Here is a 24,988-nt window from a genome sequence, read left to right as displayed (position 1 = left end):
GAGAGCAGGGTTTCTAGGAGGGGGTAAGGGATTGAGTACAATATATGTAAGTAAACTTAGAAAGGTAATAAATAATACTATAAAAGGAAATGGATTACTTCTCTCCCTCCCTCCCCCACTTTTTTAAAAGATTTATGATTTATTTATTTATTTGAAAGTCAGAGTTACAGAGACAGATCTTCCATGTGCTAGTTCATTCCTCACATGGCCCAAATAGCTGGGGCTGGGCCAGGCCAAAGCCAGGTGACAGGAGCTTCATCCAGGTCTCCTAAGTAGGTAGCAGGGGCCCAAGTACTTGGGCCATCTTCTGCTGCTTGAAGTGGAGCAGCTGGTACTCAAACCAGCACCCATATGGGATGCCAGTGTCACAGGCATCCTTCTATGCCACAACGCCAGCAATAGAAATGATACTTTAGTGACTGAGCCTGTGTTCTTGCCTTCAACATACAACTTCTTAGAGTTTCATAGTTTCGTACATGAGTTCAGTGACATGGATAATTTGTGGTATATTCAAACATATAAACTAATTTTAAGTCTTTAAAAACTTACATAGTTGTGGTTTATATTCAAGTTCATAAGAAATAAATAGGCACTTTAATACTGACTGCTTCTATATTTGGTCTAAAAATTATATTTTTCAGAATCATAGTGATAACAAACAAAATTGCTAGTGCAAAAGAAAACTTGACTTTCATTACAAACATCTTAAAATTTTCTCTGGCTCAAAAGAAGTATAAAAATATTTCACTTATGGTAATTAATCCTTTTAAATTATCAGAAGGCAGACAATGACAATAGGTTTATTCTAGTTTTATTTAAAATTTTAATTTCAAGTGAAATAATGTGACACTGATGCATAAGAATACAATCAAAGACTATAAACAACCTAATTCATTTTCCTGGTTTGCTCAAGCCTCCAGGCACCAGTCAGGTATCGAAGTCGTATAAAAAGTAGGTCCTTGCCCATCTGTAGCCAGCTCCAAAATGGAACTAATTTAGAACCTGTGATTTAAAAATACGTGAAGTAACAAATAAATTCAGGAGAAAATACATCAGTTTAAAATTATATTTTAGAAGTTACATTACATGATCTTTGTGACCTTTGAGCACTTTGCTTTTACTTAAATCATGGACGAAAAAACAACTAAAAGTTTCAAAGCTGAAGTGTTTTCCTCTAAAAACATAGTGAACTGAAATGAAACTTAGGAAAATCTAAATTGTGAAAATTTCAGATGGCCCTCCTAAAAGGACAGGCTACACATGGAGGGCCCTAGGAATGCCTAATCCAAAAACTCTACCAAGTGCTGGTTAATGAATAATAATTATATATAAAGCAATTAAAATACAGAATAGATAACTACAATTATTTCTACATGTGAATCCAATCTTAAGGGTGAAAAACATGATCAGACATAAAACAATTTCATCTAGACTCATTTGTCTTGGGTCACACAGAATACCAGCCGAATTAAATGTCTGATTTGCATATCACAGAGGATCCTTACAACTGTTATTTGTACTGTACCTGCAGATAAATGAACACCTATCAAGAGAATGGATTACAATTTCACTATCATTAAATACTATATGTGAGTCCTGAAAGACCTTTTTCACTACTTTAAATTTATAAAGTCCCTTTCTTCTGAAAACATGTCTATCAAAGTACTTTGTAGACATTAACCATATCCAATTAAAATTATTAATCAGGGGCAAATATTACCTTCATTCCACAGTTTATAACACAACTGTCCCTATAATACAAATGAACATATGCCCTAAACATGAGACAGATTTTATTTTCTCCCGCTTCATCTTCTACAGAGTCTGTGTTGGACACCAATCTACAGATAGACCAGAAGTGATCATTAACAACTGAGCAATCCTTTAACCTGTTTCCAAATCCCTTCTGATTGTAGGCCACTATTGTGGGGATTAATGAAATTTCTATAAATGCCATTTGATTCAGCAAGACACCAAGAGGTCTGGATTCATTCTAGACTACATAGTTTGTAAAATCTCAAAACTGGTTCTTAACCCCCTTTCCATCCATAAACATCTGAGTTTACATAGCAATAATGGCTGACTGTAACAGGGACTCTTAAAGAGGGCCATGCTCACCCAAGGGAGGGGGGACTTTGAAAATGTCTTTAGTGATTACATTAACTGATCTCACTCATGAATTTAGGGTCATTCTACGGTACACAAAGGAGAAGTTTAGAATATATTTTAAATTCTATATATCAAGAGCTGTCTAAGCTTTTCTGAATAGGAATTAAGATTTGTGATAGATTTCAAGTCATAAATTTCAGAGATTTCTGCATTTTTAGAGACATGTACAGGAACAGGTAACAGTTTAAAAAAATGGATTCTGAATGGATTGTGGACACTTGGAGTAAAACACCTGTATTTTTGTATTTAGCTCCGCATAGTGCTTTGCTGGTACTCAATATCCACAAGTGATCAAATAATACAATGTTTTAAAAATGGTGATGCAAACAGTAAAGTTTATGTTGAAGGACTATTAACTTTGCTTCTAATCACAGAGCACCATGACCCTGTCTACTGCAGGAGGCATTGAAGTTTCTTGGCCAGGATGGTAGACCCACTGAAGACCCCAAGAACCTACTGAAAAATCATGTAAGATAGCAAGCCAGATGGAGGGGATGAGTATGTGATGCTTTCCATGGAACTGGCTCTGAGTCAAGAGAGCTCAGAAGGCCCTGATGAGGGGTGGAGAGAACATTAAAGTGAGATGATTTTCTTGGACAAATGGCACCTGACACCTCCTCCCTTGACTGATTGAAGATCAGCAGTAAAATAAACAAGATACTCACCTTCAATTTCTGTCCAATTGACAGCAATTTCTGCTATTGGAATTTTAAAGAACTGTGCTATGTAGAGCAGTTCTACATCAAATGCCCTAAAACAGAAAATATATTATTTATTTTTAAAAACACAAATAGAGGATAATGAAATCTACCCTGGATTGTTTTAAAGAAGCTGACAAAGTGGATGTCAAGCTTATCCTGAAGGTAATATTCACAGTAGATCAAATAATTAAAAGCTGAGTAGTTCAGAAGCTCCCAGGCAAATAAGATAATTTGATATGACACTGCATAATAATTAGATGGGAAACATTTTATTTATCACAACTCAGAAACTCTCAGAGGTAAAAGTAGTCTTGGAGGTTCCAAGAGAAAATTTAGTTTTAGAAATGTTTAAGATTGATGGATTTCATTCCCAACCTGAACTAGATCAAGATACAGAACTGATAGTATCTGCAACTGATTCAGAGCTGATAAGTCAGAATTCTGAAAATCCCTAGAAAAAAATGTTCTTGCTCACTTAAGAGTTGCTTGATTATTTTCTTCTACCACTGAGGGATCAAGGTTTCTTTTCTAATCCAATGTTGTTCCCTTCCTCTTTTCTGTACTGTCAACACAGTATTGGTAGCTATTGAAAGTGAAAAGCTACTTTAGTCTGAAATGTTCTTTGGATCTAAGGAAGTACGTACATTGGAATTAGAAATACCACTTTGTTACTTGTCCTAGTGTACACCCCAGCTCATCCTTTCTACCCACTGCTTCTTTTCACTGGCATTATGTCTAGGACGAGAAGCCCCACTTAAACTCTCCTCACACTCTTAACTGGCTCTAAAATTCCTTACTGTTTTTTTTTTTTTTTTTATCCTTGAGTTATAAAGCTCCCCCATCTCACCCTACCCCCCTTTTTGGGACTGCATGGAGCACAGTTCATATTTTAAGCACAATATTTTAAACCAGTAATTAACACAGAAATAAAATGCTTAAAACTCACTTGTATTTAATTTCTCTGATTTTAGATGACTTGAATTTGAGCTTTTTTCTCCCCACATACTATCATCATCCATTATGAAACTAGTTAAATTCCAAGTATTTGGTTGTTCTATTGAATGAAAACTATTTTTTAAAACAACTCATTTCCTTACTTTAATAAAATACTTAGTTAAGATGATAAAACATCTACAAAAGTGAGTTCTTTGTACATATAAAACTTGTTACTTAAAATTGTGACACTTATGAAAGAAAGAAATAATTTTAATATTTAGTATTAAGTCCTTAACTCTCTCTTTTAACTTTAAAATATTAGCTTATAGGACAAGCTAGTTCTAATTATATTAAATAACTTGAATCAAATTATTAAATATTTCTAAGGATATCAGTATATAGTTAGTGACCTAACAAAGTCACAAAACAATGGGAGAATGAGCGAAAAAGAGAAAGGGAAATAAGCACTCATTAAATAAAATCACTTTATATTTAAAAAAAATCACTAACTTGAAAGGGTTTCTTATATCTTTCTCCCCTTATTAAACACTCTACAAGACATAAACACATTTATTACAAGAACAAAAAAAATGCAGCTAACATTACCGTGTTGTAAGAGCATGCTCCATTCATTACTAAAGCAACTATTTTCACTAAAATACCAAGTACTCTGACCAGACCCTTATGCTATCAGAAAGGAGGGTAAGCATTATCTTCCGACTAAGATGCTTTCATTTATTTTTGCTAATGTGGTTTGGGCAGAGCCACCACATTTCCTTTTGTTACTCAGTTCCTGGCACAGTTGCTTCCTTATCAACAGATAATATTATAAAGAACAAAGAGTGTGCCGAAACCCTGTTACATACAACAGATTCACTTGCACCCTACTGTTCTCTCTTGAAGCGCCATCAAAATTAATGCAACACGGATGGAATAAATTCATACAAACAAAGAAGAGGATAAGATGACAATTAAAAAAGGGTTTTGTAAGTTGTAAGCTAGCTGGACAAATGGTAACTAGGGAAGGTGGACAATGGCAGTGAGAGAAGCACAGAAGCAGGCTCACTGATGTCTGTACGGGAGATGCAGGTGGGTTTGCCAGCAGAACTACTCACTGAAGTCTGTCAGATTTTCCCCGCCCTTCACTGTATGAGGTCACAGCTATTAGGTGGGAGATGAATGATCCAACTAGGGGAAACCAGCCAGGCCAAAAGACAATGGTAACTGGGAAATTCCCAGACATGATTCCAGTAGTTTAACCTCTAGAGAAATCTGCCAGTCAACCAGAGGCACTGCCCAGGCCCACAGCTTCTGAGGAGTGTTTTAGTATCAGAATAAAGATGTAAGGAAAGACTTTAGGGAAAAAAAGAATGTGACAAAAGCTGGAGGCAACAGAAACAATGCAGGAAAAGAAGAGGTCAAAGTTCCAAACAAGACAATGAAAAAAGTAGAGAAACATATTGTAGTCATCAAAAAAATAGATTTTAAAAAATGATAGAAAAAAAGTTCTAGGAAATTAAAATTTTGATAACAGAAATAAAAATTCAAAAGAAGGGCTGGATGATGGTCTCAAAAGAACAAAAACAGAAAAGAGAAAAACTAAAATGGTTCTAAATTGGGAAAACTGGATATCCACATGCAGAAGAATGAAATGTGACCCTTATCTCACACTATATACAAAAATCCATTAAAAATGGATTAAAGACGTAAACATAAGGTCTGAAACTAAACTATCATAAAAAGACTATGTAGGGGGCAAACTATATGATACTGATCAGGGAATGAATTTTTTTAGTTATGACCCCCACAGCACAGGCAATAAAAGCAAAAATAGATAAGTGGAACTACATCAAACTAAAAAGCTGCTGTATACAGACAAAGAAACAAAAAGAGTAAAGAGACAACTTAGGGATTTGGATAAAATATTGTAGGCTGCACATCTGAGAAGGGGGTTAGTATCTAAAACATATAAAAATGCAAACCACTCTATAGAAAGAAAACAATTAATCCAATTAAAAAATGAACAAGGGACTTGAATACTTCTTAAAAGACCAAGAGATACATGAGAAAACAAAACAAAACAAACCTCAGCAACACTAATCATTAGGGAAATGCAAATTAAAACCACAATGAAATATCACTTCACAGTTGTCAGAATGGCTATTTCAGAAAGACAAAAGATAAGAAATATTGGTGAGGATGGAGAAAAGGGAATCCTTGGTTAACTGTTGATGAGAAGATAAATTAGTACAACCATTATTGAAAAAAAAATTTTTTTTTTTTGACAGGCAAAGTGGACAGTGAGAGAGAGAGACAAGAGAGAAAGGTCTTCCTTTGCCGTTGGTTCACCCTCCAATGGCCGCTGTGGCTGGCGTGCTGCGGCCAGCGCACCGTGCTGATCTGATGGCAGGAGCCAGGTACTTCTCCTGGTCTCCCATGGGGTGCAGGGCCCAAGCACTTGGGCCATCCTCCACTGCACTCCCTGGCCACAGCAGAGAGCTGGCCTGGAAGAGGGGTAACCGGGACAGAATCTGGCGCCCCAATCGGGACTAGAACCCGGTGTGCCGGCGCTGCAAGGTGGAGGATTAGCTTAGTGAGCCGTGGTGCTGGCCATTATTGAAATTTATACAGAAGTTCCTGGTGGAGAAAATATATGTAATTAGCATACTGATTCAAAAGACATTGGTTTGAATTTAGATAGGTTACACATGTGAAGACAAAGCACAATGAAAATCTCTCTATTTTCTTTTTCATATTGGTTGTATGCTGAAATGACAATATTTTGGAAACACTGTGTTAAGGCAAATTATTAAGATACATTTAATGTGTTTCTTAAGTAAAAGACCCTCAATGATGAAAATTAATGTTCCCGATTTATAAATAGAGAACTTTCAAAATACAGAGAACCTAGTTTTTGAGCCTAGTTTGGGACCTAACAAAAGGCTGAAAGATTTCCAATGTAGACAGAGGAATCTACTTCCAGAGTTGCTTCTTAAATTTTCCAATTTTGGAGTCCATTAACTATCAGTTTATTTTATTCTTCAACATAACAAATGCATGTATCTAAATTTGAAGCCTAAATCTATGTTATATTATATTATTTAAAAATTTTTAAATCTAGGAAACAATTCAAAAAAACATATATGAGGGGCCAGTGCTGTGGCACAGCAGGTTAAAGTCCCGGTCTGCAGTGCCAGCATCCCCTGTGGGTGCCGGTTTGAGTCCCAGCTGCTCCACTTCCAATCCAGCTCTCTGCAATGGCCTGGGAAAGCAGTGGAAGAGGGCCCAATTCCTTGGGCCCCTGCATCCACATGGGAGACCTGGAAGAAGCTCTTGGCTCCTAGCTTTGGATTGGTGCACCTCTGGCCACTGCAGCCATCGGGGAGTGTACCAGTGGATGGAAGACCTTTTTCTCTCTCTGCCTCTCTGTAACTCTGTCATTCAAATAAATAATTTTTTTTAATGTATGAATGATCGTTTTGATTCTGAAATTAAAATTTCCTTAAAGCAATTTTTGGGAGTTATGTTGACATCTATTTCAAGAAACAACAGAACTTTACAAACAGATGCGCAAAAGTGGTGGAGACTACAAATATGGGTATATAGAATACATAGATGCCCACCATGATCAGGATTCACACAGAAGTCATGAGTAACATCAACTATCAACTCCTTCAACAGTATTTCTCAGGTACTTATTATGTGCTAGACATTCTATTGCACAGAAGAATATACTGATAAGCAAAATCAGATGGGATTCTTGCTCTTGTATAGTTTATACTTTAGCAGAGGAGACAAATTAAATAATTACAGAAATAATAAAAAAAACTACATATGGGACATGTACTATGGATAAAGCACATTGTACCGCCATGGTATACAACTGGGGGCACCTAAGCTAGCTTGGAGAGAGGGCAAGCTGCATGAAGGATGATCTGAAGAAGCTGGGAAGGGAAGAATGTCTGCGGCTGGAGACAGGAGACAGACCATGCAGCGCCTCCAACAGTCATGAGAAGCCACTGAAGGACTTTAAGCAGAAGAGGTTGATATGATTGATCAGTTTCAAGTTTTGAAAAGACACTGGGGGCTGTAGCCTTGTAGTCTGGAAAAGGATGATGTCCTAGGTGGTGGTGTTGAGATGAACCAAAACAAGATATAAAAACTAAAATCGATGAGCCTTGGCCATAGATTAAATGTTAGCAGTGGAAGTGGGGAATGTCAAGTTTTCTAGTTTGTGTGTGACAGTGCAATTCAGTAAACAGGCTGAGAGCTAGCTGGGGGAGGTCCGGGGTGGGTCTCTTTTAAGGTAATCAGTAATTAGAGACAATGCAAACCCACTGAATGTCACTGACGGGTCAGGTATGACAGACAGTTAACAGGACCACCAGGTTTAATGACTGGAGGTAAATAGATGTTTAGATGGAGGGATGGAAAACATCCTACATGAAGGTCGGATGAGGGATGAATAGAAGCAAGAAAATGAAGACAGCTAATATACAGCACTGCTTCAAGAAAAGGTTGGCTGTGAGGGCAGAGATGGACTGCAGCTTGAAACTTAGGAGTATGGGTCAATGGAAGGCTTTCTGGGAAAACTGTGATCAAGAGGAAAGGTTAAATATACAAGAGAGAAATGCACAGGGCTAGGTTTTTGAGAAAGGGGATGCAAAGGTCAAAGAAATGGTCTTAGGAGAGAGCTTTCATCTGTAAAAAGAAGAGAAAATGGTTTCCCTATTCTGCTTTGAGATTTCTGAGCTTTTTTAAGGGGGAAAGAAAAAGGAAGTTGAAGCAAACAGGATGTTTTCAGGTTTCTCAATTTATATCAACTACAATTAAGATGAATATATATCTTTAAACCATATGGTGGGCTTGAAGCATTTTCAAGATAAGATCCACCACAGCAAAAATGTAAGGACACAGATTAGATTTATGTGCATAAGTGTCAATTTTGTTTAATTCTGGGTGTCTTTTTATGAGAAAACAGGACTGCTTCTTGTTACCTGGAATAACTTCTGGGTAATAAGATATACCAGATACATCCCAGTTAGAAACCTACCATCGTTCAATGTGTAGAGATGAAAACGTCCGTGAAGCTGCTTCTCGAGTTAATAATTTGAACCCACATTGTGTGTCCCTTATTCCTTTGACACAAAGGAACCACACCAGAAAGTGGAACCCATACATAAGAAGAGTACGGAAGTAAGAACGCTGAAAACAAAGACAAAAGATAAATGACTTTTCTATTTATGTGTAACACAGACATTGAAAACACCTGGCTGCAGAAAACTGTATTTTAATATTTAATTGACTGGGCAGATCTTACATATGAACACCATTGTTCCATTAGCTTCGCCAGCAAAGTATACTCACATTAAAGAGACACAGTGAGAATGCCTATTGCTTACAGCAGAACAGAGGCGCTGGAGAAATGGCTACTGATTTTTTGGAGGTTCAGTCAGACAAGAAAAGTCACAGGACCTAAGTAGGTAAGAGTCCAGGGCTTCAATCTCCCAGGAGAAACTGCTGCATGGCTGCTATGAGCAGGCAGAACTTCAGATACCTACATATTCAATGCCTCTGCCCCACATAGATTTTAGTTACAAGAAAACCAGGTTTTTAGAAAGTATAGGCAAAACAAAACACTAAAATTTGAGCATGCAGTTTGATACCTAGTTAATTAGAATATTGATTGAAGGGGTATGGGAGAATATCACAAAGGTTAGATTAGAAAAAAGTTTTGAAACAAAAATCCAGTCTCTCTCTAATTAAATACACCATATAACTAATTAAATATATTGTAAAGACTAAATTTTTTAATACCATAGATACTAAATTTAAGCAGTTTTAAATTCTGAGGACTCACTATTGTTATTAATGATGAATTATGATTAGTAACATAAAATATGTTATTAATTATTGAAAACATAAGAATATGATATTAATTACTACTGTACTCAACACTTCCATATATAAGATAAAAAATAGGATCTACTCAAACATTCTCTAGTTAAGGTAATAAGCTCACGGGATGTTGCATTACATATGCAAGTAAGTAACCTATTAAAAGTCTATGCAGAATATTTCATATCTCATATTAAAGACCCCTCCTCCTTTTGCTTTTCAAAATTATAATACTCAGTATCATTCTTCACTCACATGTCTTTTGATAGTCTCATCAACTTGGACCACAAAGTTGGACAATAAAACAGAAAAAGCCCCAAACTGAGCAGATATATATGAATTCTGGCTGCATTACTAATTAGTATGATGGCCTTTTTAATTCTGGTTTCCTCATCTATAAAATGGGAATGAAATGCCTACCTCACAAAGTTATAAATACAGGTTAAATGAAAATATATTAAAGCTGTTAATGAGTCATGTGCCTTGGCACAAACTAACAGGAACTAAGTGCTTTTTAGGAAGGAAAAAAGCCTGAAAGCTTACTTTATCCTTCTGACCACAATTTCACTTGTGTATTAAACAGGGCCAGGAGGGAAGGAAGAATAAAATACTTATCTATAACGTATGTAAAACAAGCATTTTTTAAAAAAAGATAATTGAGCATTTCTCATATATGATCTTGAATCACTGCATATGTTTTGATGTAAATACATATGTCTTACCTCTCTAAGTAGACAGGGCAGAAACCTCATCTTAAAATACCTTGGTATTCTCACAACAGCTTGCTCAAGTGCCTTCCATATAAAATACTTCCAATAATTACTGGTTGACTGATTAAAACTCCAAAAGAGCATTTACGCTTAGGAAAGGAACAAATAGAAATTGAAAGATAGAAAAAAAATTAAAGGTAGAAAAACAATACCTGTAATCTATTCTCCTTGGCTGATTTTTCTTTTCTCCCTCTCTTTTTTAAAAGATTTATTTATTTATTTGAAAGTCAGAGTTTCACAAAGGGAGAAGGAGAGGCAGAGAAAGAGAGAGAGAGCGCGCGTGCATGCGGCCGAGCGAGAGGTCTTCCAACAGCTGGTTTATTTCCCAATTGGCTGCAACAGCTAGAGCTGCGCCGATCTAAAGCCAGGAGCCAGGAGCCAGGAGCTTCTTCTGGGTCTCCCATGAAGGTGCAGGGGCCCAAGGGTTTGGGCCATCTTCTACTGCTTTCTCAGGCCATAGCAGAGAGTTGGATTGGAAGTGAAGCAGCCAGGTCTCCAACCAGTACCCATATGGGATGCCGACACTGCAGGCAGCAGCTTTACCCACTAAGCCACAGTGCTGGCTCCAAGCTGATTTTTCTTAATGTGATTTTAGTGAGCTTATTTGTTTGCAAATAAAAATACAAACAACTGCTTCTGCTTGGATGCTAATTTTGTTTTGTTTTAGGAAAACGGCTCTTTTTAAAAAAGCAGAAATGTGTAGAGGTCACATAAAGACTCTAAGTTGCTTGATTTCTTTCTTTTTTTTTTTTTTTAATTTATTTGACAGTTAGACAGTGAGAGAGAGAGACAGAGAAAGGTCTTCCTTCCATTGGTTCACTCCCCAAATGGCCGCCACAGCCAGAACTATGCCGATCCGAAGCCAGGAACCAGGTGCTTCTTCCTGGTCTCCCATGTGGGTGCAGGGGCCCAAGCACTTGGGCCATCCTTCACTGCCTTCCCAGACCACCAGCAGAGAGCTGGACTGGAAGAGGAGCAACTGGGACTGGAAGAGGAGCAACTGGGACTAGAACCCAGAGCCCATATGGGATGCCGGCGCCACAGGTGGAGGATTAACCAAGTGAGCCACGGTGCCGGCCCCTAAGTTGCTTGATTTCTAACATACGTAAAAGAATAACGAGGTAAACCACACACAAGAGGATTTTGCTTTGATTTTTAAAATTTGTTTAAATATCTTAAAACTCAGAAGACATCTAAAACATAGTTTAGACTTGTTTAGTAAAATGAAAACAAGCTCATAGAGAAGCATTCTATACAATTCTAAAATGGACATTTAAAAACATGAAAGAAAAAGAAGTTCACTGTTTCAATATTAACCATATCTCTAATGTTTATGAACTGCAAACAAGGAATTCAGGTGAAATTTAAAGCTGACTGGTAACTTCACTATCTAAAATAAGTTCAAAGAAGTCCCAAGACTTAAGCAAATACTCTTCAAAGCAATAAAGAATTATTATTGGGTTCGATTTTCAATCCCTTTAAAATAACAAAGTCAAGAATACCTAGCGAATATAAATATCACTGCTATACAGACACATGAGCACCTTTAAGGGGACTAAAATACTCTACCAGTGAGTGTCATGTTTGTCGCCCAACATAGCAGTAAAATAATGGTGAAATTACTTGCGAATATGTATAAAAATATTTCGGAAAGATATGTGTGAACATTAGGCAATATGCTACTGGATTTGCTATTTGCTGTCTTGATCAATTCTTGTGATCTGCCCATAGACATTACCATGCAAGGGTTTATATTACTTATAGGACATTATGAGAAAGGGAAGTCCAGGCTATAGTTCCCTGGACCCACGGCAGATGCATGCCTTGCCTCTTGGAAATGACTGCTATAAGTTAGGTATAGTTCTAAGAGAATAATCTAGACTTGAACCACAAGTGTACTGAGCAGCAGTTATACAGAGCATCTGTGGTGGACAAGTGCTGATCTCAGGTCAGTGGTCAGGGCACCCTTTCTTTCCATTGATTAGTGAACAATCCTACAGGGACTCAAAGCACTAAATCAATCACAAGGTTTTAGAGATGGAGGAATGGATAGCAGGAGACAAGACAACTTATAAATATATGTGATGCTGGGATAGATTTTTTCATGTCTGGCTGTAACTGTGCTAAGTAGAAGATTTAGGATATAGCCCAGTCTCATTCAAATACTATTTCTAGGGCAGGCGCTGTTGCCTAGAGGGTAAAGCCTCCGCTTGCAGTGCTGGTTTGAGACCTGGCTGCTCCACTTCCAATCCAGCTCTTTGCTATGGCTTGGAAAAGCAGCAGAAGATGGCCCAAGTCCTTGGGCCCCTGCACCTGCATTGGAGACTTGGAAGAAGCTCCTGGCTCCTGGCTTCAAACTGGTGCAGCTCCAGCTGTTGCGGCCATCCGGGGAGTGAACCAGTGGATGGAAGACCTCTCTCTCTCTCTCTGCTTCTCTTTCTCTCTCTGTGTAGCTCTGACTTCCAAATAAATAAATAAATCTTTTAAAAAAATGCTATTTCTAGGGAAAAAATTTACAGTTTTCAACTAATTGAGGTTCTAAGCGAAAAGAATTTATATCATTAAAAACAACTCAGGGGGCCGGCGCTATGGTGCAGTAGGCTAAGCCTCCACTTGCAGCACTGGCAACCCATATGGGTGCCAGTTCAAGTCTTGCCCTGCTCCTCTTCTGATTCAGCTCTCTGCTATGGCCTGGGAAAGCAGCAGAAGATGGCCCAAGTGCTTGGGCCCCTGCACCCACGTGGGAGACCTGGAAGAAGCTCCTGACTCCTGGCTTCAGATAAGCCCAGCTCTGGCCATTGGATGGAAGACCTACCTTTCAGTATCTCCCTCTCTCTGTCTGTAGCTCTACCTCTCAATAAAAAAACAACAACAACAACAACAAAAAAACAAAACACCTCAAATACCTGGTTCATTTCTATTGCTATATAGCTATATATAAGAAATACAGGTGCCAACTCTCTCCTTCCTAGATTAAATAACTAACTCAAATAGCTAATTTCTCTCTTGCTTCCTATTTCTCTAATCTTTCTCCTTTATCAAGCAGATCATCCTTTTTGTGCTTATGTATTTTTGGAAAATATTTATACACAAAATTAATTTAAATTAATTTCAATTACCTTTGTAATCAGCTATGTGAAAACCTCTGTAAAAAATTCTTTTAAGTTACACTTATTTATAATACTCTTTTTCATACAATCTAATAATTTAGATTTTTATATTTTATTTAATAATTTTAAAATCCCACTTATGAACAGTATCTATTATCATCAGAATTATCACCTGCATAGTCCAGGCAGATGATATGCCTTTATTTCCTATTGGTGGGATTTAGTATTTTAGTTTCTAGCATTTCGTAATGATAAATAATGAACATCTTGGACACACACTTCTTCCCTTTTCTTAATCTTGTGTATCACTAACCTGATGAAGTTGGATCAGCTCATCTTTATGTTCTCTATTTTAAATTACTAAGTGTGCTAAAATCTCTATGGTTAATAATTTAAGTCTTTTTTGAACCCCAGTGAGAGTCTACATGGTGTACAGGATACTAGACTAGATGCTGAGGATGTTAAAATAATTTATTTCTAAAAGAGCAGAGTATAGGTTTCCATACTTATGCATAATCTCTAAGAAGTTTTGTGACTCTGCCATCAGTATACCTTGAAAAAAATTATGTCTTCTTATTTCAGCATCTTGAGGGGATGGTCCAATCTTTCATTCTCAAAGTTCAGTGTGTATATGGTCACCAAGAAAACTGCTGAAAATGCAGACTCCTGGTCCTACCTCTAGAATCTGATTCAGATTTCAGAAAGATTGCAAGAAAGTGGTATTAAAAGATAAGTTTATTTTGGTGCATCTTTTTTTAGAAATCCATGCATACCTTTCTCATAATACCCATTTTCTATGAACTTTTTGAAGGCTGCTTGTACATTAAAAAAAAAAGCTCCTTAGATAATTTTCACCATGAAAAATACTACTCTTGCTGTGGCTGGCGCACCGCACTGATCCGAAGGCAGGAGCCAGGTGCTTCTCCTGGTCTCCCATGGGGTGCAGGGCCCAAGCACTTGGGCCATCCTCCACTGCACTCCCTGGCCACAGCAGAGAGCTGGCCTGGAAGAGGGGCAACCAGGACAGAATCTGGCGCCCCGACCGGGACTAGAACCTGGGGTGCCGGCGCCGCTAGGCGGAGGATTAGCCTGTTGAGCTGCAGCGCCGGCCCCATAATAGGATATTAATTCTTCCTTCAAGTTATTCTAGCACAATCTATAAAAGGAAGAATTTAACATCTTCAGTATTTTTTAAAGGTCTTTCTAAACCAGGCAATCACAAATCTTTCATATTTTAAAGCATGGTCCTTTTCTAAGAGGAACAAGGCTAAAACCAAGTATTTAAACTCTGAATGAAATTCACTTAAAATATGGTTAAGTATCATTTGTTCAAAATATCTGGAACCAGAAGTGTTTCAAATTTTACATAATATAAAATATTTATTATACATAACATATGTAATATATATTATAAAATGTATATAGTGAAATTATCTTTGGGGAAGGTACCCAAGTCTACACAAGAAATTCACTTATGTTTTACATATACTTTCTGCACATAGCCTGAAGAAACTTTTATATAATACTTCCATGTATGAAACAAAGTTTCATGGTGTGAAATTTTCCACGTGTGGTTTCACGGTCAGCACTCAAAAAGCTTCAGATTTTGGAACATTCTGAAATTCTGGATAGAGGATTCTCAATCTGTATAGTACATAACTGCACCAATAATAAAAAAAATAAAGGCAGGTTGACTGGTTCAAAAATTAATTATGTGGAAAAGTTTGCCTATTCTGAAATATGGCAATGTTTCATAAACTTCATGACGGTTTAAATGAGGTTGAAAAGAACAACATTTTTAAGACATTAAAGAAGAAAGCTTATTTCTTAGCAAACGTATATGTAAAAAGAGAAAAGAAAATACTGCTATTTCATGCAGTTAAGTAAATTCTCACCTGAGCAATTGATTCTTTTTCCAAATGAGCCCGAGATCCACATGCAATAGCCATTTGATCCTGAGGAGAAAAGCAGTGGAACAGTTTTTCAATATTTATATCTCTCTCATAGAAACATATTTATTTTCAGCATGACCATCTCATTTTTAGAAACTTAGAAAGTTAAGGGGCCAGTGTTGTGGCACAGTGGGTTAAGCTGCTGCCTACAATACCAGCATCCCATATAGGCAGTGGTTCAAGTCCTGGCAGCTCCACTTCTAATTCAGCTCTCTGCTAGTGAACATGAGAAAGCAGCAGAAGATAGCCCACGTAATGGTCCCCTGTCACCCATGCTGAAGAAGCTCCTGGCTTCTTAAAATCTTTTAAAAAAAACTTGATAATTAAAAATCCTTTAGGGGCAGGCATGTAGCACAGGAGGTAAGATGCTACTTGGAGCTCTCATATCATTGTGCTTATATTTGAGTCTTGGCTCCACTTTTGGTTCCAGGTTCCTGCTAATGCACACTCAGGGAGGCATCAAGTAATGGTTTAAGAACTTAGGTCACTACCATCCATTCTGGAGACCTGGACTGAGTTCCCTGCTCCTAGCTTCAGCTTGCTCCAGTCCTGGCTGTTGTAGGCATTTGGGGAATGAATCATTGGATGGGAAATTTCTCTTTCAAATAAAATAAAAATTTTTTAAAATTAAAGTTTTTAAAGGTTTATTGATAAGTTCAGAATATGTACAGTTTTGAGGAGCTTAACTGTACTTACTAAGAAAATACTGAATTTGAACTGAATAGGGCTAAATATAAATGGCAAAATTCCTATTTTCATCTATTTGAGAATCAGAGAATACTCTCATCTCCCAGTTCACTTCCCAAATACCTGTGATGGCTGGGGCTGGGCTGAAGCTGAAGCTAGGAGCCAGAAACTTAACAGACCTCTCTCACATTGAGTAGCAGGGACCTAACTACTGAATCACCACTGCTGCCTCCCAGGGTCTGCATTAGCAGAAAGCTAGAATCAGGAGCCAGTGTGTGCACTGAATCTAAGCACTCTGATCGAGATGTAGGAGTCTTAACTTACAAGAGGTCAAGCACCTGCCCTCTCCCTAAATTCATACTTTAAAAAAAAAAAGATTCATTTTTTTAAAGACAGAGTTACAGAGAGAGAGAGGTCTTCTATCTGCTGGTTCAGTCCCCAAATGACCACACTGGCCAGAGCTGGGCTGATCCAAAGCCAGGAGCCAGGAGCTTCTTCTAGATCTCCCACGTGGGTGCCGGGGGCTCAGGGAATTGGGCCACCCTCTGCTGCTTTTCCAGGTGCATTAGCAGAGAGCCGGATTGGAAGTGGAGCAGTTTGGATTCGAACCAGTGCCCATATGGAATGCCAGCACTGCAGGCCAGGGCTTTATCCTGCTGCATCACAGCACTAGGCCCTAAATTCATACTTTTAAATAATATTTTTTTTTGACAGGCAGAGTGACAGTGAAAGAGAGAGAGACAGAGAGAAAAAAATCTAAAAATAACTTTTTTTAAAAAAAGATTTATTTATTTATTTGAAAGAGAGAAGACAAAACACATATACTAACATATATTCCTTCTACCTGCTGGTTCATTCCCTAATGGCTACAACAGCCAGAGCTGGGCCAGCCAGAAGCCAGAAGCCTGGAATTCCATCAGATCTGCCAGGTGGGTGCAGAGGCCCAAGCACTGAGACTATCTTCTGTTGCCTTCTCAGGCACTCAGGCATATTAGCAGGGAGCTAGATCAGAAGTGGAGCAGCTGGCTGGCTTTGGAGGTGGCAGCTTAACCTGCTGTACCGCAACAATGGACCCTGATTATAAACTTTATAAGAACTATGGCAAGATCTAAGTAAACTAAGGAAATGTTTACAAGCAAATAAAAAAATTCAACACACAGAAGGGCATGTCATGATCATGGCTCTAAGATGTCAGAAATCTCTGAACAGTCAGGGCTCCCTATATTAATCTGTAAATTTAAAGCCACATAAATAATAATACCCAAATAATTTCTAACTGCACTAGGTAAGATGATCTTAGAGTTACTACTGAAAAATAAAGGAAAAGGCCAGGAAAATTATAAAATTTCTAAAATTCTAAAAAGCACGAAGAACTAATCCCGGGGCTGATGCTATGGTACAGTGGGTTAAAACCCTGGCCTGAAGTGCCAGCATACCATACACATACCGGTTCGAGTACCTGCTGCTCCTCTTCCGATCCAGCTCTCTGCTATGGCCTGGGATAGCAGAAGATGGCCCAAGTCCTTGGGCCCCTGCACCCACGTGGGAGACCTGGAAGAAGCTCCTGGCTCCGGACTGGCGTAGCTCCAGCCATTGCGGCCATGTGGGGTGTGAACCAGTGGTTGGAAGACCTCTCTCTCTGTCTCTACCTCTCTCTGTAACTCTTTCATATAAAGAAAATAATTTTTTTTTTGACAGGCAGAGTTAGACAGTGAGAGAGAGACAGAGAGAAAGGTCTTCCTTCCATTGGTTCACCCCCCAAATGGCTGCTACTGCCGGCATGCTGCGCCGATCTGAAGCCAGGAGCCAGGTGCTTCCTCCTGGTCTTCCATGCGGGTGCAAGGCCAGAGCACTTGGGCCATCCTCCACTGCACTCCTGGGCCACAGCAGAGAGCTGGCCTGGAAGAGCAACTGGGACAGAATCTCGCACCCCAACCGGGACTAGAACCCGGGGTGCTGGTGCCACAGTTGGAGGATTAGCCTAGTGAATGGCGGCGCCAGCCGAAAATGAATCTTAAGAAAAAAAAAAAGAACTAGTTCCAAAGGACTTAAGAACATATTAAGTTATCATAATTAAAACAAAAGTAGCAGAATGTGAATAGACATATCCATGGACCAGAACGGAAAGACCAGAAACATACATACAGAATTGGACGTGAGCCTCTTTTCTGAATACTAACATATATTCCTTAACTTTATACTAAGATACATCCAAAGTTTAAGTGTAAAATGTTGAGTCATTGTATAAATGATCTCAGGCATAACTGAAAATGAATCTTGATGAAGAATGGGATGGGAGAGGGAGTGGGAGATGGGATTGTTGTGGGTGAGAGGGTGGTTATGGGGGGAAAAAGCCGCTATAATCCAAAAGTTGTATTTTGGAAATTTTTATTTATTAAATAAAAGTTAAAAAAATAAAACCTATAAACCTCGAAAAAAAATGATCAAGCAAGGCATGAGTATATGAAGCCCAACAGACTAATTTGAGATGAAAAATTTGTAAAAACTGTTGACCAGCAAAGTGATGACAAAAACCCAAACATATCCAAAGTGAAGAGACAAATATTTAAATAAGAGCCAGCGTTATAGCATAGGGGGTGAGGCCTCCACTTGTGACACTGGCATCCCATATCAAAGTGCAGATTCTAGTCCCCACTGCTCTGCCCCGATCCAGCTCCCTGCTAACGTGCCTGAGAAAGCAGGGGAGGATGGATGAAGTTATGTTTAAAATTAGCTCTTTTCACATGGCAGAAAATAGTTTCCCAAGTTGTGATTACAACTAAATTTGAAATCAACATATGTCTATAAATATTTAAAAACAAAAACCCCAAAATAGGTCCTTACAGTTCAAAAGCCAATCTAGGCAATACATTTAAATTGTAACAATTGTTAAGATTTTCCCAAATATTTTCAATACAAGAAAAAATTGTATTTTCATACATTAAAAAGTATGTCAGAATGCAGATATCTGTTGAAAATAGCTGATGAATACACTGATATTTATTACACTACACACTCTAAGTATGTTCAAAATCACAATAAAAAGCCATAAGAAAAAAGGAGTACATTAACATTTATCCATACAATATGGATAAACATCTTAAAATCTGTTTAGAGATAAGGGCATGACCTGAGTAACTTCTCAAGTTTTTTCATTATTTACTACCAAGATGAGTCTTTATGCTTTTATATCAAGTTCAAAACCCTATTACATTAAATGTTGAAATATAAATACTCAGAAGAAATGGCCCATTAAAGGAATATTAACATTGGTTATTTCTGGCTGATAGAATGTGGTTGCTTACTTTAATCCTTGATGCTGTTTCAAATCTTTCTCCAATCTCCAATGTCTTAGTGATAGTTTTATAATGAAGACATTTTTAATTAAAATAATAAAACAAAACAAAAATGCTATTATACATCTGATGCCACACCATTTCTTCTAGTTTTCACATTGGCAGCATTTTAAAATCAGTTGCCCATCTACTTCTTCATAATGTCCCCTTAAAATCCAAATGAGAAGTTATACAAATTTGGCTTATCTAGCCACATACCCCAACATTGTAATTTTGGCTTTTGGGTATCATTTATAAATACAATTTTTAATACATCATATGGCTTTCCCTTCAGAAATGACTTAAAGTGGTATTCATTTGTTTCACAGCTATTTATTGAGGACCTATTATTTCCACTACTCCAGGTACTGGAGATGAAGTTACACAGCCACTCTTCTAACAAAGCTTACCTTCTACTGGAACAGAGAGCATTGATTCAGACTACACTTATAAATTAAGAGCATTTTCTCTTGAAATTATATAGACAGTACATAGACATTACATTTCTGAGACTTTCTATGGTTAGCAAAAATTATAGTTGTCAAGAACAAGGTTTTAATCTTCTAGAATGGAGGTCAGTAAAATATGTATGTGGGTCAAATCCAGCCTGCTGGCTATTTTTAAATGACCCATGAACTAAGAAATGTTTCTGATCACCTAAAGGTTGTTTAAAAAAATAAAAGCAGGGCAGAGTGAGGGAAGGAGACAAATAATACTGAAACAGAGATCAAATGTGGTTTATATATATTAAAATTTTTATTCTTTAATCTTTTACAGAAGGTTTATTGTTTTCCATTCTAGGAAATATCAGGTAAGGTACTTTAAGAAGTTCATGGTGGGGCCGGCGCTGTGGTGTAGCAGGTAAAGCTGCCACCTGCAGTGCTAGCATCCCATATGGGCACCAGTTTGAGTACTGGCTGCTCCATTTCCAATCTAGCTCTCTGCTATGGCCTAGGAAAAGCTGTAGAAGATGGCCCAAGTGCTTGGGCCCCTGCACCCATATGGGAGACACAGAAGAAGCTCCTGGCTCCTGGCCCCCTCAAGCTGTTGTGGTCATTTGAGGAGTGAAACAGTGGATGGAAGCTCTCTCCTTTCTCTCTCTCTGCTTTCCACATACATACATACATTCATGGAAAAATGGGATCAAAAAATGTATTTTGGCACAAGAAATACTGAAATCATGACTTCTTTCAAAGTAGGTGTTTGGTATAGGGTTATTTATATTTTATAAATTTAAATATTTATTTATTTAAAAGGCAGAGTTATAGAGAGGTAGAGAGGCCAGGTGAGAAGGGGGAGAAGAAGGAAGAGGGCAGGGAGGGGAAAAGAGAGGGAAAGGGAGAAGGAAAGAGATATTCCATCTGCTGGTTCACTCCCCAAATGGCCACAACATACAGAGCTGAGCTGATCCAAAGCCAGGAGCCTGGAGCTTCTTCCAGTTCTCCCACGTAGGTGCAGGGGTCCAAGGACTTGGGCCATCTTCTATTGATTTCCCAGGTTATAGCACAGAGCTGCATCGGAAGAGGAGCAGCCGGGACACGAACTGGCACCCAAATGGGATGCCGGTGCCACAGGCACAGCACTGGCTCCTATTTGTTTACAAGATTCATTTATGGGTTGGCTCTGTGGCACAGTGGGTAAAGCTGCCAACTGTGATGCCGGAATCCCATATGGGTGTTGGTTTGAGTCCTAGCTGCCCCTCTTCTGATGCAGCTACCTGCTAATGGCCTGGGAAAAACAGTGGAGGACAGCCCAAGTGTCTAGGCCCCTGCTATCCACGTGGGAGCCCCGGAAGAAGCTCCTGGCTCCTGGCTTCAGATCGGCCCAGCTCTAGCTGTTGCAGCCATTTGATGAGTGAACAAGCACTCATCAAGATCTATCACTCTGCCTTTCAAATAAATGCTTCCCAAGTGCATTAGCAGACAGCTGAATCAGAAGTAGATTAGGTGAGATGCAAAAAGCACTCTTATATAGGATGCAGACTCTCAAGCCGAGTGGCCTCACTCACTGAGCTAGGTTTTTGACATTAAACTCCTGCTCTGATGGAAAAGACATTTTGTGCATTTATTGAGATATATTCTCCTGAGAATTTGATATATAGTCTATTTATTTTTACATTTTTAAAGCTGCACTTTAATTTTTGCATTCTTATTTGGCTTTCACAAAGATCTTGGCAAAATTCCTGTCTAACTGTGGTCTATAAGACACACAATTTTGGAAGTAAGGTGTCTCTCTAGGAAGTCGGGCTTTTTATTCACACAATAAGAATGTGAAATAAATGCACTAGCTTCTGAGACTTGTTCATATGGCCCATCCAAAAAAAAAGGTAAGTAGTAACTGTTGTTTTTTATGGAATAATCCATGTTTACACATAGGATGAAATGTGGGTGCAACAATACTGCTATAGACCATGTAATACTACAATGAAGACAAAGAATTACTGAGGGTTATTAGTGATTAAGCAATCCAGACTGAATTGTGTATGTGGTTAATAGCTGCTTCCTACAGTTTTCCCTCAATGTAATTTTACTCTATCTTTTTCATATCCATTACCTCTAGTCCTTTGTGGAATTACAAATCTAAAACTAAACTGGTTGGAACTACATCTGAATAAGAATTCATAGTCTAAGTCATAGCCTGAATAATTATTTTAATTATTACTGGAACACAGAATTTTTGCCATCTATTTTGTATATTTGGGGATTTTTGGATTCTATTTCAAATAGGTAAGCTACTAAACAAGTGATCATCACAGGCTTTGCTTAGAAAAAGTACTGCAAAATCAAGCACATTTTATTTTTGCTAAAAGAGGTAGAATAATCACTGATTAGGAAATCTAAAACCTAAGAGAAAGGCTTTACGTATTAAAATGAAGACATAGGGGACAGGGTTGTGGCACAGCAGGTGAAGGCTTGCAACACCAGCATCCTGACTACTCTGCTTCAGATCCAGCTTCCTGCTAATGGGCCTAGAAAGGAAGCAGAAGATAGCCAAAGTACTTTGGCTCCTGCCACCTGTATGGGAGGCCAGGGTGGAGTCCCTGGCTCCTGGCTTCAGCCTGGTCCAGACCTTAATGTTGCAGACAATAGCAGATGGAAGAACTCTCTCTCTATCCAATAAATAAATAAATAAATAAATAAATCTTAAAAATACAAAAAGATTATACAAATCAATTATTTGGGAACAAAATGTAAAGAGCCTATGTTTCATGTGTGCATCTTAAAAAGTTTTACTTAAATTACGTACATTTAGTTTTAAAACTTTATAAGAACAATTGTATTCAGAGAAGGAACTATAAGCAACTTTTCTAACTTGACCTTGTAAGAATAATCAGATCATAGGTATGATTTGGTTACTCTAAGAGGAGATACAAGTTAAAAAGTAGTAGCAATTCACTTTTTTGTTGCAATTAAAAAAAAAACCAGTAAAATCCACTGAGAAGAAAACATTAGAAAAAACTACTTACAGTCAAAACAACATTGTAAGAGATACATAAGTTAACTACTGCCATCTAGTGAGTTGGTTGTATAATTATGGATTCTGAAACTCATAATTCTAATTATTGTCATTATTTCACATTATTCTCAGAACCACCCTAGGGGTTAGGAGAATATAAGCATGGCATGATTATCTAATTTGTGGCTGAAGTGAATTGAGAAGGGAAGAGTAATTGCATTAAAGACAGAATAAGACCCTCTATCTTTAGAGACTGAAATTTGATTGTTAAAAAGGAATAAATAGCCATACTTCCACTCCTAAACAAAGCAAATAAAAAGAAATACAGACTCAAACAAAAGCCCCCCAAATATACCAGAAAAAGGATGAGGAGGCTGGGTTCAATGCGATGCTCATAAACAAGAGCTGGCAAATAAGGAACAATGCAATGTGATAATCAAATACACACAAACTGAGACATCGTTAGCGGAAAACCATCAGGAAAATAAAAAACTGCTATGTTTTAAAATTTGAAGAATTACTGATAACCAAAAGTAGAGAAGAAACAACTCTCTCTTGAAGGGCTATCACAAAGAAGTGGAAATTGTGCAGTTACAAAAGATACAGCCAACTAAAGGGTGGGGTGGGGGGGATAGGACGGATTCAAGACACAACTTCGCCTTGAATGCAAAGAGGAACTTCATCACTGTGAAGGTAAAATGGGCTGTTTGTGCATCATTAGGGCTATACAAGCCAAGACTACAAGATCACTTGGTGGTTATGAAATTTCACAACATGAGATAAATTAGATCAAAGGTCAGCAAACCATATTCTGTGGCCAAAATCTGGTCTGCTATGTCTTTGTTTAAATAAACTTTTACTTGAATACAGTCATGGTCATTGATTTATATACTGTCTAGCTCTTCTTTTGTACTACAACTGTAGAGCTGAGTAGTTGTGAGAGACTGTATGGCTTTAAAGTTTAAAATATTTACTATATGGCCCTTTACAAAGAAAATATGCTGGTACGTGAATTAGATAATTAAGACAATTCCTTCCAACACCTCCACTCATGTTAGCTTCAGAGGGTAAGTTTCCTGAGAGCTATGACTATTACTAACAATGTGAATTAACAGCTTAATTATAATCATAGGCTTTAATTCTTTAATGATCTTAACATTGACAGTACTGATTCAGTAAGCTGGATTATTATAAGGAAAAAAGACATTATCAGAATTCCTTTCCTTTTCATAGTAATATAAAGGAAACTGGATTCACAAGAGGAAGGTTCACATTTTTTTGTTTATTTTTTTAACTCCCTAATCTTTCTTAATGCATTGTTCTTTGTCCTAATAAAGAATTATAGAATCAGTTGCTAACCTTCTGCTCAGCCTCTCACTCTGGCTCCTCAACATCGGAGGTAACACAGCAGAAAGTTACCAAGTTTCTGTTAGCCTCTAAGGAGAAACACAAAATCAAAGTAACATCTCACCAACAGCATTTTTCTTTTAGGCTAGCATGACAGATGAAGAGGTTTTCTGGTAAGAATGAAATATAACATATCCAGTAATTTCCTGTCACATGGGAACACAACTGTTGGAAAGAACTTTCTATGATGAAACTGCTACCCAACAGGTAGGTACTAGCCATGAGGATTTGAAATGTGGCCAGTGAGACTGAGGAATTAAATTTTTATTTAATTTTAATAGCCACGTGTGTCTACTGCTTTGAATGGCACAGATATATGGATATTTTAACAGAATTAAAATGAGTTAATTCATTTTATATTTTATATTAATTCATTTAAATTCATTTAATATTTTATATTTAATTAATTTGATTGATTCATTTAATTCATATATTTAATTCAATTTATATATTTAATTCATTTTATATTTTATATTATATTACATATAGAATTAGTTAATTCATTTAGTATCTTAAAAAAAAAAAAACCCAAATCATAGCTAATGGAAATAAAGAAGAGTGGGAGCT

The 24,988-nt window shown here is 37.6% G+C and overlaps 1 protein-coding gene across 11 annotated transcripts in view; it reads right to left on the bottom strand.

The window, feature by feature from the left end:
* Positions 1 to 795: 795 nt before the first annotated feature.
* Positions 796 to 24,988, bottom strand: part of ALG5 (ALG5 dolichyl-phosphate beta-glucosyltransferase) — a 50,196-nt gene continuing 26,003 nt past the window's right edge. For all 11 annotated transcript variants that reach the window (XM_089303700.1, XM_089303703.1, XM_089303705.1 and 8 more), the window contains 4 exons: positions 15,480 to 15,539; positions 8,860 to 9,011; positions 2,835 to 2,920; positions 796 to 1,002 (listed from right to left, as the gene is read on the bottom strand). In XM_089303700.1, the coding sequence (XP_089159826.1) occupies positions 887 to 1,002; positions 2,835 to 2,920; positions 8,860 to 9,011; positions 15,480 to 15,539 (414 nt within the window). In that variant the 3' untranslated portion in view covers positions 796 to 886. The remainder of the gene's footprint in view (positions 1,003 to 2,834; positions 2,921 to 8,859; positions 9,012 to 15,479; positions 15,540 to 24,988) is intronic.

Source organism: Oryctolagus cuniculus, chromosome 9 (genome assembly GCF_051225735.1).
Source record: "Oryctolagus cuniculus isolate XC-2025 breed Fujian yellow rabbit chromosome 9, ASM5122573v1, whole genome shotgun sequence".
Classification (NCBI taxonomy): domain Eukaryota; kingdom Metazoa; phylum Chordata; class Mammalia; order Lagomorpha; family Leporidae; genus Oryctolagus; species Oryctolagus cuniculus.
Note: the sequence above shows the minus strand (reverse complement) of the source record. Positions and strands in the feature narration are given on the sequence as shown.